General features: G+C 51.6%; 1 protein-coding gene across 1 annotated transcript; it reads left to right on the forward strand.

Moving 5' to 3' along the window:
- Window positions 1–1,916: 1,916 nt before the first annotated feature.
- On the forward strand, window positions 1,917–15,006 carry LOC121355943 (acetyl-coenzyme A synthetase 2-like, mitochondrial). The gene is given in 15 exon segments (XM_041471854.1): window positions 1,917–3,594; window positions 4,956–5,473; window positions 6,857–6,953; window positions 8,097–8,296; window positions 8,780–8,955; window positions 9,538–9,690; window positions 11,026–11,173; window positions 11,592–11,729; window positions 11,878–11,970; window positions 12,365–12,477; window positions 12,974–13,100; window positions 13,752–13,879; window positions 14,119–14,182; window positions 14,515–14,639; window positions 14,728–15,006. Coding segments are annotated over 14 exon segments (2,052 nt in total). The 5' UTR covers window positions 1,917–3,594; window positions 4,956–5,160; the 3' UTR covers window positions 14,905–15,006.
- Window positions 15,007–15,359: the final 353 nt, after the last annotated feature.

Below are 15,359 nucleotides of genomic sequence, written 5' to 3' on the forward strand. Positions count from 1 at the left end.
GCCAGGGAGAGGGGCCCTGGTCTCTGTGTTTGGGGCTGCCTGGCAGGGGTGCCTACTGCCTGCTCCCCTTGAGCATACCCCAGCCCCTCACTCCTCCACCCCACCAGGCCTTCCTCATCCCCCACCCCTTCATTTTGGGGGACCGGGAAATGTCACATCATCACTGCCACCAATGACACTAAGGCTCTGGTCCCCTCAGCCTCACGACTGGCTCTGGAGCTTTCTCCTTCTGCTGCAGCCCCAAACCCCATTTGCCATCCTGAAGCAAGCCTATTCCCTGCTGCCATGCCTCTCTCCTTGGTACACATCTCTGCCCAGTGCTGCCCAGGCCCTTTCCCCTTGTGCCCTGTCCCACTGTGCCCCAGGCAGACACGCCACCTTCTGCTGGCCATCACCTCTGCCTGTGGCCCAGGCTGCAGCAGGACAAGCCCATGGCAGTGCTTGCATGAAACGATGACCATCCATCTAGGGTGGTTTGCACCTTCCACCCATCTCTCCCTGCTCCCATCTCCGCTGGGAAAGGACTGCAGCTTAAGAGCAGTTATGTTTTCCCTCTCTTTGGCAGGGAGAGGCAAGTTTAGCCCACAGGCATGACACCCTGGTCCCATCTGGCACCCTGAGCTGACCCCAGCCCATTTCACTGGCTCCTGCAGGGCTGGGTCTGACTCTGCCCTAAACACCAAAATCCTACACCCCTGCTGAGGGGATGAATGGTGAATTTATTTATTGAATACATTATTCCAGGTGAGACAACAACATCCACCTAAATGTATTTATTGAATTAAATTTGTCCAGCACACCCTCTGAGTGTTAAAGGGAATGACAGCCATGCACACCCACCCTGATACACCCTGTAACGTGTACATACATCCCATAGGAGCACATGCAGACCCACACAGCCAAGCTCACTCCATGGTACCATCACCTTCCCATCCCAGTAAAGCACTGTTCCCCCTCTGAAAGCCATAGGACAGTGACTTCCAGGTGACCCTTTCTGTCCTGCTTTCAGCTGTGAGCACCCTTTCCCCAGAGCTACTGTTTTTCTTCCATCAAAGGTTAAGCCCAGTCATCCAACCCGTTCGTCTTTGTTTCCCGATCGTTTGACGTGTTAGATGATAGCCCATGGAGTGTAAATAATGTATATACAGTGAGAAAATAATTCAGTATTGAGGTGTTTGAGATATGGAGCTGTAACAACTTCTAGTCATCCAGCATCTGTGATTTATGTGCCATTTTCTGTAAAGATATGAAGAAGAATAAAACTAAACAGGAATCCTGTGTATGAGTCCAGTTACCAATGTTCAAGGAGGGCGAGTTCAGCCAAAGCTGAGAGGGAGCTGGATGTCATGTTGTAGCCAGAGAGAGGTAAGAGATCCAAAGCAGCCCAGAGGTCTGCACTTTCCTCCCCACCGAGGCACGGAAGAGATGGCGCTTGGGTCTCTCTCTGCAGTGAAATACAAAACTGAAAGGGATGTGCTTGTACTTGGAGCAGAAGTCACGGCATACAACTGGTGAAAGAACAAGTCACCTCAGCATCCAGAACAGCCCTGGTGCTTTGGGTCATGCCATATCACACGTGCCCTGGTGTAAAGAGAGTCAGACAGACCTCCAGGCAGGCTCAGCCTCTGCCAGGAACAGGCTGCAGGGCCCCGCTGGCCTGAGGAGCTGGGGCAGCAGCCACACACTACAGGTGCAGGGGAGCTGGCTGAGAGGGAAGGGCACCCACGGGACTTACAGCTAGGTGAGCTCCAATTCGAGAGCAATGGAAGCCTATTCTGGGTCACCAGTGTAGTGGGTTTAGTGCTGGCCAAACACCAATGTATCCACTAGAATTTACTCATTTCCTGCTGCAAGATGGATTAGGAGGAGGGCAAAACAGGCTCAAAACTTTAAAGGGTATAAAGAAAACTTTACTGACAGAATTAAAAGAAAAATATAAAAAGAAAATCAGAATAAACCTTCAGGACACTTCTCCTCCCCCCATACCCTCTTTTCTCTCCCACTGAAAACATAAAGAGACAAAACCTGGGACTTTAAGTCAGTTTGCAACCTCTAAAACAGTCTTTCTTCAGTTCTCTTAGGGAGAGGAGTCTCTCTTGCCATGCCATGGAGACTTCTCCACAAGAAACAGTTCTCTTGTGGTTTTTAATTTTCACATATAGCAGCCGTCCAGAAATTCGCAATTGTGAAGTCCCTCCCATCTCTTGCAGCCTTCCCACAGCTGCATTCATGGGCCATGTCAACTTATGGGGTATTATTTTAAGGATGAGCTGTTCCAGTATAAAAGCAAAAGTTCTTTTCATCCATCTCTGGGAACAGAGGTTTTCTTCTTTCTATTCCTGGGCAAGGTTCCTGTCTCTCATCTCTCTCTGTTCAAGCTTCTCATTGGATCACAGCAGCTGCAACATCTGCTTGTTTCAAAATGGATGCTTCTGCTCACGGCTGTGGTTAGAACGCTACATGCCATCCAATGCATTCCATGACTCACGGGGAAAAAAAAAAGTCTGATATATCAAATATATCTTCACCATAGCCTTACAAAAGAATTTCAGCCCAAAACTAAGGCGTCTCCTCAATCCCGTCCTGTCCAGAATTTGACTCCTTTTTTACTGACCTCAGTGTCCCATGTTTTTTTCTCTACGTGTCTTCACCCTTACCTTTTCCTGATTCGGGAGAGAACCAGTGTTTGTAGGCCCATTTGTTCTCAAGCTTAATCAACTGAAACAGTTTTTATAGAGCTCTGCAGTGCTGAAAGGTTGATCTCATCCAGGCTCTGCATCAGAGAGATCGCTCGCCGTGCCTCTCGCTGCTGGCCACGTGGTCTCCGCCGACACCGTGCGAGCTGTGCCGGCCGCTGGCTCTACTCAGTGCTTTTCTTCATGTGGAGCACTGAAAACAGGAAAAGCTGCTGCAGCCATTTTTGTCCTTCTGTCCACAGCATGGCTTGCCAAAAAACAGCTTAAACAAAGTTCATTGTGAGCCATGCCAAGGCAGCCACAGCCGTGTGCCGCTGTCCCGGTTGTGCCGATTTTGGCCGTGCAGCCCTGGCCATGTGGCCGCTCCTGGTCCGGGATGACGGAGGCCACTCCCGGCCCCAGTTGCTCCTGGCCTTGGGGCTGCCTCCAGTGTCAACTACGGGGCCACTCCCAGCTCTGCTCGCGGTCTCACGGTTGTACCTAGCATTGGGATGGCCAACAGTGGCATGGCCCAGTGGCACCGCTGGCAAAAAAGGACCAGCAGGCTCTGCCGGGAAGGGGCTCCAGCCGCCCTGCCAGCATGGGGTCTGGTGGGCTTCCCGGGAAGGGGCCAGCGTCAAGCAGAGCCCAGCACGGCCCAGCCCAGCCACACACCTGCCCAAAGGCCGAAAGCCAAGAGAGCTTCTGGGCTTTGCTCGTTTTTAAACCTGCTTTTCCACAGAGGCGTGTGCAACTCTTCTTGAGTGGTTTAACTGGATGTCAATCTTCAAAACTAGCCAGCTGATTGGCTCTTCAAACTAGGCAGCTGATTGGCTCTGCAGGCCCCACAGGGAACCGCCCCTGCGGCAGTGGGCTCCTCCCCAAGGGAAACGCAGACTTTGTTAAAGCAGGACACCAGGTAAGGAGTCACCCGCCCTGCTGAGAGAGTCTGGGAATGGTCTGCAGCAAAAACCTAACGTCTTCCAGGGACAGGAAAAATGGTGAGGTGCATAGGAAATAAGAGACCTGTGGAACAATGAGGCTGCTTGGCCTGACTTTGTGTAGAGGCTGTAGGCCAAAGGTCTGTGTTTCCCCAGAGGGACAGGGTAGAGACACTGAGACACTGTAGGCCCAAAGGTCTGTGTTTCCCCAGAGGGACAAGGTCCTTGTACGTTCCCACCAAGATCGGGATGCCTTTGACACAAAACAGGTGTGTGGTCTGGGATGAGTGCACCTGATGGGAAATAGTGTCTGTCTCCCACACTGGTGTCCAGCCTGTCCACCATAGATTCTGAGGGTTGTTGTGCTTTGAAGAGCAAAGAGGAGATCTACTAATCCTGTCATCTCTACTGTTGATTCCTTAGGTGTCCCTGGCTGAGAACAACCCTACTTGCAGGGAGAGCCTTTCTCTGCTCTTCTCTTGTGCCTCCTAGGAAAAAAAGGGAATTTGGTCAATGACATTAAGGAATCCTGCAAATTTTACCTTAAAAAAACCTACCTATATAGGCCCTGAAGGAAAGGAAGGCAGAAAAAACCCTCTGTTTGGAGGCAGGGAGGTAGCTGAGCTCTGCTATGGTGGGTGGTGGGAGGTCTCAGCATGAGGAGATGGGCAGCAATGCTTCATGCCAAACCATCCCCAGCTGCTCCACCATGGCCTCATTGAATGCTCCCAGCCCAGCTGGTGGGTGGCACAGCCATTCTCTAGTGCTTGGGAGGAGGCAGAGAGCCCAGTCCCACCTGCCAGAGGGACAGCTCTGACAGCCAGCCAGCAAGGTGGGTGGGATGGGATGCAATATTCCCCTCCTGCAGCTGACAGCTATGTGAGAAAAACCTTCCCTGGCCCACCACAGCCTAGTGCTCTGCCAGAAATGGGCATTAATTCTGGCCATCACTCATGACTAGCATGGGGGTGGCCCTAAGATTTACAGGGACCTGCCCCAAGGTGCCTTTGTGGCCAGCAGAGGATGGGGGGATGCAGTGGGGGTGCTGCGGCAAGGGAGGGGATGGTGATGAATAGATGGAGCTGTGAGGGAGGCGAGTGGGGATGAAATAGATGGCTCTGGGGATGCAGTGCAGCCCTAGGAAAGAAGGAGCAGGCTCTTGGAGCATGGCCCAGGCACCTTGGTCCCTGAGGAGAGCCCAGGCACACGTTTAACCTGGCTCCTGTTCAAGAACTGCTGTCAGGACTCAGATTAGCATGAAGGTTATTTTCAGACAAATATTTCTACAGCCCACCTCTTTTCCCTCCCTTACAGTGATTGGATTTCTTTTTTCCCATAGTGCTCTGGAAGAGAGGAGGAGAGGAACAAGGCAGGGCAGAAGCAGTGCCTGGGCTCCCTGTGTGAGAGATCTGTTTTGTGTCCAGTCAGCCCAGGGCCACGTAGCCCCACCTTCCACAGAGGCCTGAGTCTTGCCTGGACCAGGTGTCCTGAGCACCTGAGGGCTGCAGGTATCCATCTCAGTGAGAGGCAGATACCCTGCAGTGATGGCCAGGCTGCTGGCCAGGACCTGCTGCTTCAAAGCTCTTTCTCAGGCTCCCAGATACCCTTCTGGGCTGGTGGCTGCCAGACCCTGGAGCCACGGGCCTCTCACTGCCTACATGCCTGAAGCCATCGCCTTCCCCAGACCCAAGGACCACCAAGATTTGTACAAGGTGTCAGTGGAGCAGAGTGACATCTTCTGGAGAGCACTAGGAAGGAGCCGGCTCACCTGGATCACCCCCTTCCACTCTGTCCAGGACTGCGACTTGTGCCAGGGCAGAGTCTCCTGGTTCCTGGGGGGGCAGCTGAATGTGACAGGTAAGGAAGGAGATGGGCCTGGGATTGTACCAAGTGCTTGCAGGTGCTTCTGTGTGCATGACTTCAGCCCTGGGAATGGATCAGAAGAGCACAGAGTTAAAGGTCTGGAGAGAGGGGCATCCCCAAAAGGTCCAGTTGTCCTGCAGTGGCTGTAGTGTAAGGTTGTGGCTGACCCTAAGGAAGCAGCTGGGTTTCATCGGAGAGGTTGCAGCTGCAATGGTGTGTGCTGGGAGCTGCTCTCCCTCAGCCCCCATGGATCCCACTGCAGTGCAGTAGCTCTGTCCTGCAGGACATAGGCTCTAACACTGAAACCCTGTGCATTCAGCAGGCAGGGCTGCTCTAGGGCATTCCTGCTCAGAGGAGGCAAGATGTATCTGTAGAAAGCAAAATACAGGAGAAATGAGCCATACTGTCACCACTGTAGTGGGAGGCTCTTCTGTGGACTGGGGCTATTGCCTTAGGTGGGCTATCAGAGGAGGACACGGGGTGGTCCTTGGACACTGTGTGGACACAGGTCCACACCATGTCCTGTTCACAGTGCTGTTGGTCCCTGTGTTCAAAATACAAGACAGACCTCTGAGAAAATCAGATCTTATGTAATCTATTTGGGGAAAGTTATTTGCCTTTGGGATTTGACATCTTACTTTTTCTCCCTTTATATGCATTTCTTTCTCTCCTGGAAAACTACAAATGGTCAGGAGAAAAAATTTGGTATGCAAACTGGGGCTGCTGCATCATCCCACAACTTTAGCAAGTTTAAGGAAAACAGAGAGTGGAACAAGGCTTCTGAGGAAACTGCAGCAGCCAACAATGTGGGAAAGTACATGGAAGAACTGCAGCCAAAGCCTCAGCTTACAATGTCCCTGGAAAGCCAGAAGCTGTGCACTCTGTATTTACCCTGGCTCTTTTCCATCTTGGACAAATGCACTCTGCAGCCTTCCAGTGCAGAGCTTCACTTTGTCCTTCATTTGTTTTTTAGGAGCACCACCACTAAAAACTGCCCTAGTTCACCCCAGAGGCAGCTGCAAGGCAGTGCTGGGTGGAGTGACGGCTTAGTTAATGTTTGTCAGCACTCTGAGGGCACTGGGGATGTGACCTCCAAAGGGACTTCAGGTGTTTTCTGCTCTGGACTGCATGAGGTCACAGTTAAGGAGGAAGCTGATAGTGGGGATTGGCAGGTGTTGGACTGGTGAGGAGCATAACAGGCTTGGGATGGTGCTTGTGATCTCCTGGCTGGTATCCACAAAGGTTGCCCAAGGCTAATGCTAAGACTCACACACAGCCCTGACTTTGACTTGAAAATGGGACAGCCAGTGCTGGCTTTATGAGAGGTAAGAGGTACTGAGGGTTGCTCTGTCCATTTTACTGGGTTTTCCTTTCCAGTGAATTGTCTGGACCGTCACGTCCATGTAGCCCCAGACAAAGTGGCCTTAATCTGGGAGAAGGATGAACCTGGAGAGGAGGTAGGGGTGACATACAGGTCAGTAATTACCTCTCAACATATGAGAGGCATATTGTACCATGTATGAACACTGCACAGGGCTGATCTGCTGATGTCTGTCATGTGAGGGAATGCAGCATCCCTTCACACAGATCCAGAGTATGGTAGCTGTTGGTTTGCTTTTGCTGATCTGAAACTTCAGCCTACCCCCTGATTAAATCTCCTGGGCCCTGAGGAATCCCTGCCCAGCTGGGGAGGCAGATATAAGCCCCTTGGGGCAGCACTGCAATGCTTGTAGGTAAGACACACAGGAAAGTCACACATGTGCCTTCCCACCCAGGTTCCTGTTATCTAAACTTCTGGGTAAGTGCTCTACCAGGAAGGCAAATTCACAGCTGCAAATGCATTGAGAAATCCCACACTCATCCTCATGTCAGCAGTGCTGCTGGATTTGGCTCTCTGGGGTGGCTGCCTGTCCAGCCCTGCTAGGTTGGTCTGGGGTCTCCCACCTTCCAGCTTAAATTGCCTGCTCTCTGAGTCACTGCCACAGAATTCACTTAAATCCCTCTGCACACCAAACAAGTCCCTCTGTCCTCTCTGACTTCAGGCCTCACACGACAAATATGACCAGCCACTCCTCCCAATCCCCATGCATGGAGAGCCCTTCCATAAAATGACTCACTGAGAGCCAAGCTGTGGTTTCTGGGAGGGACTTCTCTGGGGGAGACATTTTTCTGCTCACTGCTTTCCTACAGCTGTTGTTTCTTGACCTCAGCTTTAGTTAAGCAAGGAACCCTGTTTTGGGGAAAGATAATCTAACTTCTCACATGTAACCTCCAGATATGCAGGGTAGTGTGTCACACTGGTTGTACAGGTTGGTAAGAAATGTGCAGAAAATCAGCTGAGGTGTTGTAGGTTTCCTGAGCCAGAGGAATTGCCAGTGGCTGTTGTACAGAAATCATTCTAATTTATGTCTTTTCCATAAATAGCGGTCTATGTTAGAGACTCTCTTGTTTCCTTCCCACTGATTTTTACAGCTCTATCATGGTCTTCTAGAGTGAGAAGGGTTAGGGTATGTAGGGATATAAGCTGTGTCCTTGTGACCCTGAGGCCCCCCATCTTTACGCATGCCGGTAAGATCTGCAAGAAAGCCTCCAACTGTGTCATTGCTTCTTTGGGCAGGGAACTGCTGGAGCTGACGTGCCGCCTGGGAAATACCTTGAAACGGCAAGGGGTGAAGCAGGGTGACAGGGTGACAATCTACATGCCCCCATGCCCACTGGCAGTGGCTAGCATGCTGGCCTGTGCCTGCATCGGGGCTGTGCACGCTGTGGTGTTTGCTGGCTTCAGTGCAGAGTCTCTCGCTGACAGGATCCAGGATGGTAAGAGGCACTGGGTAACAGTGACATATTTCCCTTGGGAAGCTCACACTTCCAAGTGCTGAGCTTGTTGGTTCAGCTGCTCAGGGGGACTCAGGGTTGTGTGGATGGCAAAGGTTTTCTGAGTGAGACTCCCTGTGCTCTCTGAGAGTAACCTGACATAATGCATAGTCATGGAGCAGGTACTAGCAACCCAATAAATGGCATGAGCTCACTAAATACATTCCAGCCCATGGGATGAACAGGTTTTCTCTTTCATCCATGGGACTGAAGGACTGGGATACAATGTCTCCTGTAAGGGGATGTAACACAGGCAGAAATGAATGGAAAACCAAGATGCAAAGCTGCTGTTTTTGTTAAGTGAAGGACATGAGTACTAAGGGCTCGGAGACAGAGAGAGAGATGAAAGGTCATGGTGGAGCCAAACTGCTCTGTGGCTGGTAGAGAGGGGCAGAGTTGCTTATGTGGCTCTTCTGTCTTCTGCAGCCCAGTCAGAGACAGTGATTACAGTGAACCAGGGGCTAAGAGGTGGCAAGGTTATTGAGCTAAAGAAGACAGTGGACCAGGCTGTGAAGCAGTGCCCTGGAGTGAAACGGGTTCTGGTTTCCATGAGGACCACCAGCAAGGTTCCCATGACAGCTCTAGATGTGCCCCTGGAGGAGGTGAGAGGCTGCCCAGTGATTTTGCCACTTCTCCTGGGCAAAGTGCTTGCTCTGGGTGCAGGGACACTGGGTGGAGAGGATCTCACCTGGCCACAGCAGTTTTGCTGGCATTGACAGAATTTGGGAACACTGTCCCATAGCAGCAGTCAGAGCTGCACACAAGCTCAGGACAGTCCCAGTATCCATCAGAATGGGCCACTGGTACGTGTTCCCACACTACCAGCCCTGTACTGTCAGGGGCATGCAGTGCAAACCAGAGTACATAGCAGGGTGGACAGGGACCTACAAACACACGAGACATGGGCTGCTAGTACACTGTCACACAGGGGTCTGCTGGCAGACCAAGCACGTTCCAATTATCCATAGCACACAGGGTGGCTAGGCTGCCAGCATGGAGCACAACTTCTGAACAGGTGAGCTGCTGCCATGCATTTCTTCTGAAAGATGTTTGTAGGGAGCAGGGTGCTCCCTACAAGTGCTCAGAGGGGAGGGAGACTTGGGAGAGAGGTGCACAAGCAGGTGTGGGGATGACACAGGGGAGGCTGTGAGACCCTGACAGAACTGCTGTGCTCTTTCCTGCAGGAGATGATGAAGGAGGATGCATGCTGTGAGCCTGCTGTCATGGACAGTGAAGACATGTTGTGTCTTCTCTACACCTCAGGCAGTACTGGCAAACCCAAGGGCTTGGTTCATTCCCAAGCTGGTTACTTGCTGTTTGCTGCTCTCACACACAAGGTAATGGATCCCCACCACAAAGTGCTCATGAGCCAGCAGTTGACAGGCAGTGCAGGGAAGACAAATGCTCCTTGTTGCATTACAAGCTCAACTTTATCCAGTGCAAAGCCTCTGGGAAGCCCTCTCAAGACCATCAGAGGTTTGCAAGAGCCAGGGCTGTCATTCCAGAATGGCAAAGCAGGGGGTCAGCAGCATGTGGCCATGTTTGCTCCCAGGAGCACTGAAAACCTGGACACAGAGCTGACACACTTAGATCCCTCAGCTGGGTGGGGCAGACTTCTGCTACCATAACTCACTGCTCCACTAAAAAGAGACAGAAGAACTAAAAGAAGCTTCCATTATGGCACCTCTGAACACTTGAGGCCCCAGAGTCCCCAGATGAAAGTCAGCCGGGAGCTGCAGGAAGAAATGAGTCAGGTCTGAAACCACAGGAATCAGAAACAGCAAGAAGTGATAGGCTAGTGGGAGAGCGGCCCCTAGGAAGCTTTCCTGGCACTGAGTAAATGAAATGAAGACGAGTGCTTTAGGAAGCTGGCTGTGTTGCTGCCAATATGACAGCACTCAGCTCTGCCCTGCACAGGGCAGTCATCATTCCTTCATGATCCAGCCTTGCAGCCAAAGGGTCTCATGAAGAATAAATGGGGCAGTGGGAAGAAGAGCTTGTTTTGCTTTCTGCCTGCAGGCACAGCACTGCACTCACCCAGCTGAGATGGAGAGATTCCAACTCTTGTGGGCAGGCTGGGGTTGCTCTGGGCCAAGGCATCACATGGTGATTGCTTGCTGCCTCACTGCTCCTGTGCTGGGCTCCTTGCTGAGCTCAGGGGGTTTTGAGTGTTTACTGTCCTTCTGAAGTCCAGCAGTGCCTACAGGAGGCTCATGGAGTCCTCCGCCACTTTGTCCTTGCCTACAACTCCTCTCCTTCCACATGGTCATGTAAGTACAGAGGCACCTTTCTTACCCAGAAGGTTCTGGGTATTTCAGGATACTGGGATCAGCCTTGTCTAGATACCAGCAAAAGGAAAGAAAGGCTGTATGTCTCACCATTGGAAAAGAGAAAATTTGTATGTGGGGTTTTTTTTAAGTGTCTGTCTCCTGCAGCTTCACAGTTTTGGGGTTTTTATAACTTCAATTTTATTTAACTAATTTTATTTTTTTTCTGATTTTTTTTTTTAAAAAACCTCTTTGCAGGAAGAAGGTGTCCCTGCAGGGGTGGTAGGAAGACAGAAGAACACAGTAGAGTTAGGGCTGACAGAGAGTACACTGCTCCCTGTTGTGCCCCTTGCCAGGAGTGCAGGCTCAGGTGGAACCCCTCACTGCCTCTCTTTTCTTGTTCAGTATGTGTTCAACTACCAGGACGGGGACATCTTTGGCTGTGTGGCAGACATCGGCTGGATCACAGGACACACCTATGTGGTCTATGGCCCCCTCTGCAATGGTGGTACCACTGTCCTTTTTGAGAGCACTCCTGTCTATCCTGACCCTGGTGAGTGAGGTGACTCAGTGGAGCTGGGACATTCCACAGCACCCTGAGATCCACAGCAGGCAGGGAGCTGGCAGCTTGATGCCAGGAGATGAGCAGCAAAGGCTCTGTTGCCTCAGCAGCAGCCCGTGGGCTGCAAGGGGAAGTCTTTTCCTCTGCTTAGGAAGCCACTGCTGCTTCTCCAGGGGTGGAGGTGTTAATCCCTCTCCCTCCCTGCAGAAGGAATGGTAGCAGAGCTAGATGATGTGAAGAAAAAGGGGCTGCTGCTCCTGAACTGCTTCCATCCTTCCCACCATATGATTAACTTGGCTGAGGGTCCCGGTGCTGCTGGAGAGCCTTTGCTCTCACCTCTTCTTTCTCTGCCTTGGTGTTGGGCTGGGAGGACCTGTGTGGATGCTTACCGGCCCTGTTTCCATTCCAGGCCGCTACTGGGAAACCGTACAGAGGTTAAGAATTAACCAGTTCTATGGGGCACCCACCTCCATCCGCCTGCTCCTGAGATACGGCGATGAATGGGTGATGAAGTATGACCGCTCTTCTCTTAAACTGCTTGGCTCAGGTAAGTGCAGCAAAATGGGCTGGGCCAGCAAATCCTTGGACATCACATTATGTCTCTTCACACAAATGCCAAGAGTAGCAGCACATGAGACCCCAGAGTCAGGAGACTGCACTATTTCTGCTCTGCCCCATTGTTTTTCCCCTTGCAGTGGGGGAACCCATCAACAAGGAGGCATGGGAATGGTACTTCCGTGTGGTCGGCGAGACATGATGCCCAGTAGTGGACACTTGGTGGCAAACTGGTGAGATGCATATGATTCCTTGTTCCAGGTTCTGCTTGCCCAGGCTTTAGGAGTGACCTGCTGCTTTACTGGCCAAGTGATAGTGGTTGTTGCTCACAGTCTTGTATGAGCAAGGCTGTAAGGGCCCTAGAGCACCCAAACATAAAAGAGAAAAATGGCCTTTAAAGCTAACCTAGATAAACATGGGGATTTCAGGGTACATCTCAACAGATCCCTGCTGAACTAAATAAGCATAATCATCCTTCTGCAAAGTTCCTTCCCCAGCACTCTGGCAAAGCCAGCCACAGCCTGTGCAGTGTGTATAAGGGACAGGGCAAAGGCTGTTGGCCAAGCAGTGCTACTTGGCATTCCTTTTGTCCCTGACTTTGACGACCATTAGTTTCTTTTCCTTCAGAAACAGGAGGCATCTGTATCTCACCCCGTCCTTCTAATCCTGGAGCTGAAATTCTTCCAGGCATGGCTATGAGACCCTTTTTTGGGATCAGCCCCTCTATCTTGGATGACAAGGTATGTTTATAACCTGCAGTCCAGGCACTGGCTCAGCCCCCGTTCCCCCAGGTGCTTGCCGTGTGTACTTGCTGATGGGAGTGGAAATCTGTAAGCATGTCTTTCCTGCTCATCTCTGCTAGACAGCAACCTTTCTTACTGGAAAGGGACAAACAGGGAAGATGTTCTTCCAGCTAGTGCAGAAGTTGAGTTGTTGTCCAGCTTGCACTGTCCTGACAAGAGAAGCTGTGTTTGGGCTCCCTGGCCCATCTTTCAAGGAAGGACAGGGCTGGGCAGGGACAGCCAGTCTCCCTGGAGAGGCTTTGCATCCCACCATGGGAGGCATTTTGTTGCAGGCATATGCTGGGAGAGACTAAGCCTGTTCTGTTGAAGTGAGGCACACAGGACCCTCCTCACTGCCCTCCCTGACATTTCCACCACAGCGCTGTTAAACAGACAGTACCCAAACATCCCAAGTATCTTCAGCCGCGGTTACTAAAAGGTAACTATTTTACAGGGAAAAGTCCTTCTGGAAAATGATGTCTCAGGAGCTCTTTGCATCTCACAAGCCTGGCCCGGTATGGCACGAACCATTTACAATGACCACAAGAGATTTCTGAAAACTTACCTGACTTCTTATCCAGGTAAGGAAAACATGTGGCAAGACACTTGCACATGTTTGGTTGGGTATGGTTGGGTCCACTTGCTGGCATTCTGTATGGGGCAGGATTCAGGAGAGCTGGTACTGCTCCTTTGTTCTTCCAGAGACCCTCCACAGTCCTGAAGCCTTTCATCTCCCCAGGTCGGATATCACAGGACTGCCCCTCACCAACCTTCCCAACTGGATCACACTTTGTTTTAAGGCAGTGGATTTGTTCTTCTGCCCCCAGTCCCCTTGAGCACAGACCTCTTGCTACATCTCTTGCAAACCTTGTCAGCCTCTGTGACTCACCCAGAGCACTGAGCAAGCCCAAGTGTGTCTGTCTTGATGTAATGCGAAAAGAAGCAGCAAGATGACAGGCACGTGCACTGGCGCCAAGTGCCCCCAGCACATGGTGATGAGACAGGCACAGCATTAGCCAGTACACTGCAGAGTGAGGATAGGAGCCTGATGATAGAGCAGGTACCAACATAGGCAAAAGACTAACAAGGAAGGTAGACACATTTACCCTGAGCAGTTGAGGAAGTGACCTGAAGCCAGCAGAGAGGAGGATGGGAAATGTGAGAGTATGGCTGCTGAGCAGCTCACATGCTCCCCCCAACAAGTGACTGTGGCATGGTTCTGGCTACTGCAGGATTTTTCTTCACTGGGGATGGTGCGTATCGTACCAGTGAGGGCTACTACCAGCTAACAGGACGGCTGGATGACATCATTAGCATCAGTGGACACCGGCTGGGCACTGCAGAGGTGGAGAATGTTGTGGTAAGAGATGTGGGTGGGAGGTAAAATAATCCAAACTAAAGCAGTCAGGGGCAGGAGGAAAAGAGCAGTGCTTGCAGACCTACTGAGGCAGGAAGGAAAAAGGGCAAGGCCATCTGAGGTCCTTCCTTAACTACCTGCATTATTGTGGGCTGCAGCTGTCAAGTCAGGTCAGGGCAGCTCCAGGGAGCAGCCAGCCTGCCAAAAACACCGAGTCAAACCCCTTCCCTGTTCTCTTCCAGAATCACCACGTGGCAGTGGCAGAGTCTGCTGTCATTGGCTACCCACACGAGATCAAGGGAGAAGGTAAGATGCTTTCTTTCCTGCTCCAAAACATCTCCTGGGGCTGTGGCACTGCAGTGGGAAGTGGGACTGGTAGCAGTGCTGTGTCCACACCACACAGCATGTTAATGGGGATCTCAGCACATCCATCACAACCTGCCCACCAACCAGCTCTAAGATGGCAGCAGCATAGGGTGGCAGCAGCAGTGCTTCTGTGTGGCCAAAAGCACGCAGTTTTGGCTACAGAGAATCCCCTGAGGCTACCAGCAGAGAGGGGCTCTCCTGGCACTAGGTCCAGGCAGGTCTCAGGGGCATGGTATGCACTGTGCTCAGTAACCTGGCGGTCCTTCTGCCAGGAGCCTATGTGTTTGTTGTGCTGAAGAAGAAGGACAGTGGCTACACACAAGAGACTCTTGCTGCTGAGCTACAGGAGCTCATCTCAAAGAAGACTGCTAAGTATGCAGCTCCAGATTATGTTCAGGTAACACAAGCAAACTGGTCCAACACCCACACTGGCAGATTGGCCAAGCCCTTTCTCTCAGCCTTGACTCTGCTCCTCCCCTTCATAGGTCACACACCAGCTGCCCAAGACACGCTCGGGTAAGATAATGCGTCGGGTGCTACGGAAGATTGTGGAGGACAAGGCCAGTGAGCTTGGGGACCTAACCACCCTGGATGACCATGAGGCTGTGCAGCAGATCATAGAGGGACACAAGCACCTTGTGGAGCGGCAGAAGGGCCACTAGCTTGGCTCTGCCAGTAGCCACCTCCTCCTCCTTCACTGCAGGAAACCCAGGAAAATATCCAGAAAAACCACTAAGCAAGTGGTGCCCAGTAAGTTCTCAGATCACACCTCCACTGCTGTCTTGAAGTGACCTCTCCACAACACAGGAGACCCTCAAAACCTGTCTCCATACACCCATGTGGACAGAGAGAGAACATGACTCATCATAGGCAAAAAAGTAAGGGGAGATAGGCTGTTTCATTCCATGAAAGCAGAGGGCAGAAATCCCTCCTTGAGGTTCCTTGTGCCTTGCAGTAGCTGCAGAGGTAGCAGCAGGCAAGATGTCCAGTCCTGGATAGGGATACTACTCCTACCTCTGCTTTGCTCTATTGCAATAGTCTTGTACAGGACCATTGCCAATATACAAGCATCTCCTCCAAAGCAAAGCCCAGAAAGAAAACATGCAACAGTCCTGTT

Source organism: Pyrgilauda ruficollis, unplaced genomic scaffold, assembly GCF_017590135.1.
Source record: "Pyrgilauda ruficollis isolate IOZ18807 unplaced genomic scaffold, ASM1759013v1 scaffold28, whole genome shotgun sequence".
In the NCBI taxonomy this organism is placed as follows: Eukaryota; Metazoa; Chordata; class Aves; order Passeriformes; family Passeridae; genus Pyrgilauda; species Pyrgilauda ruficollis.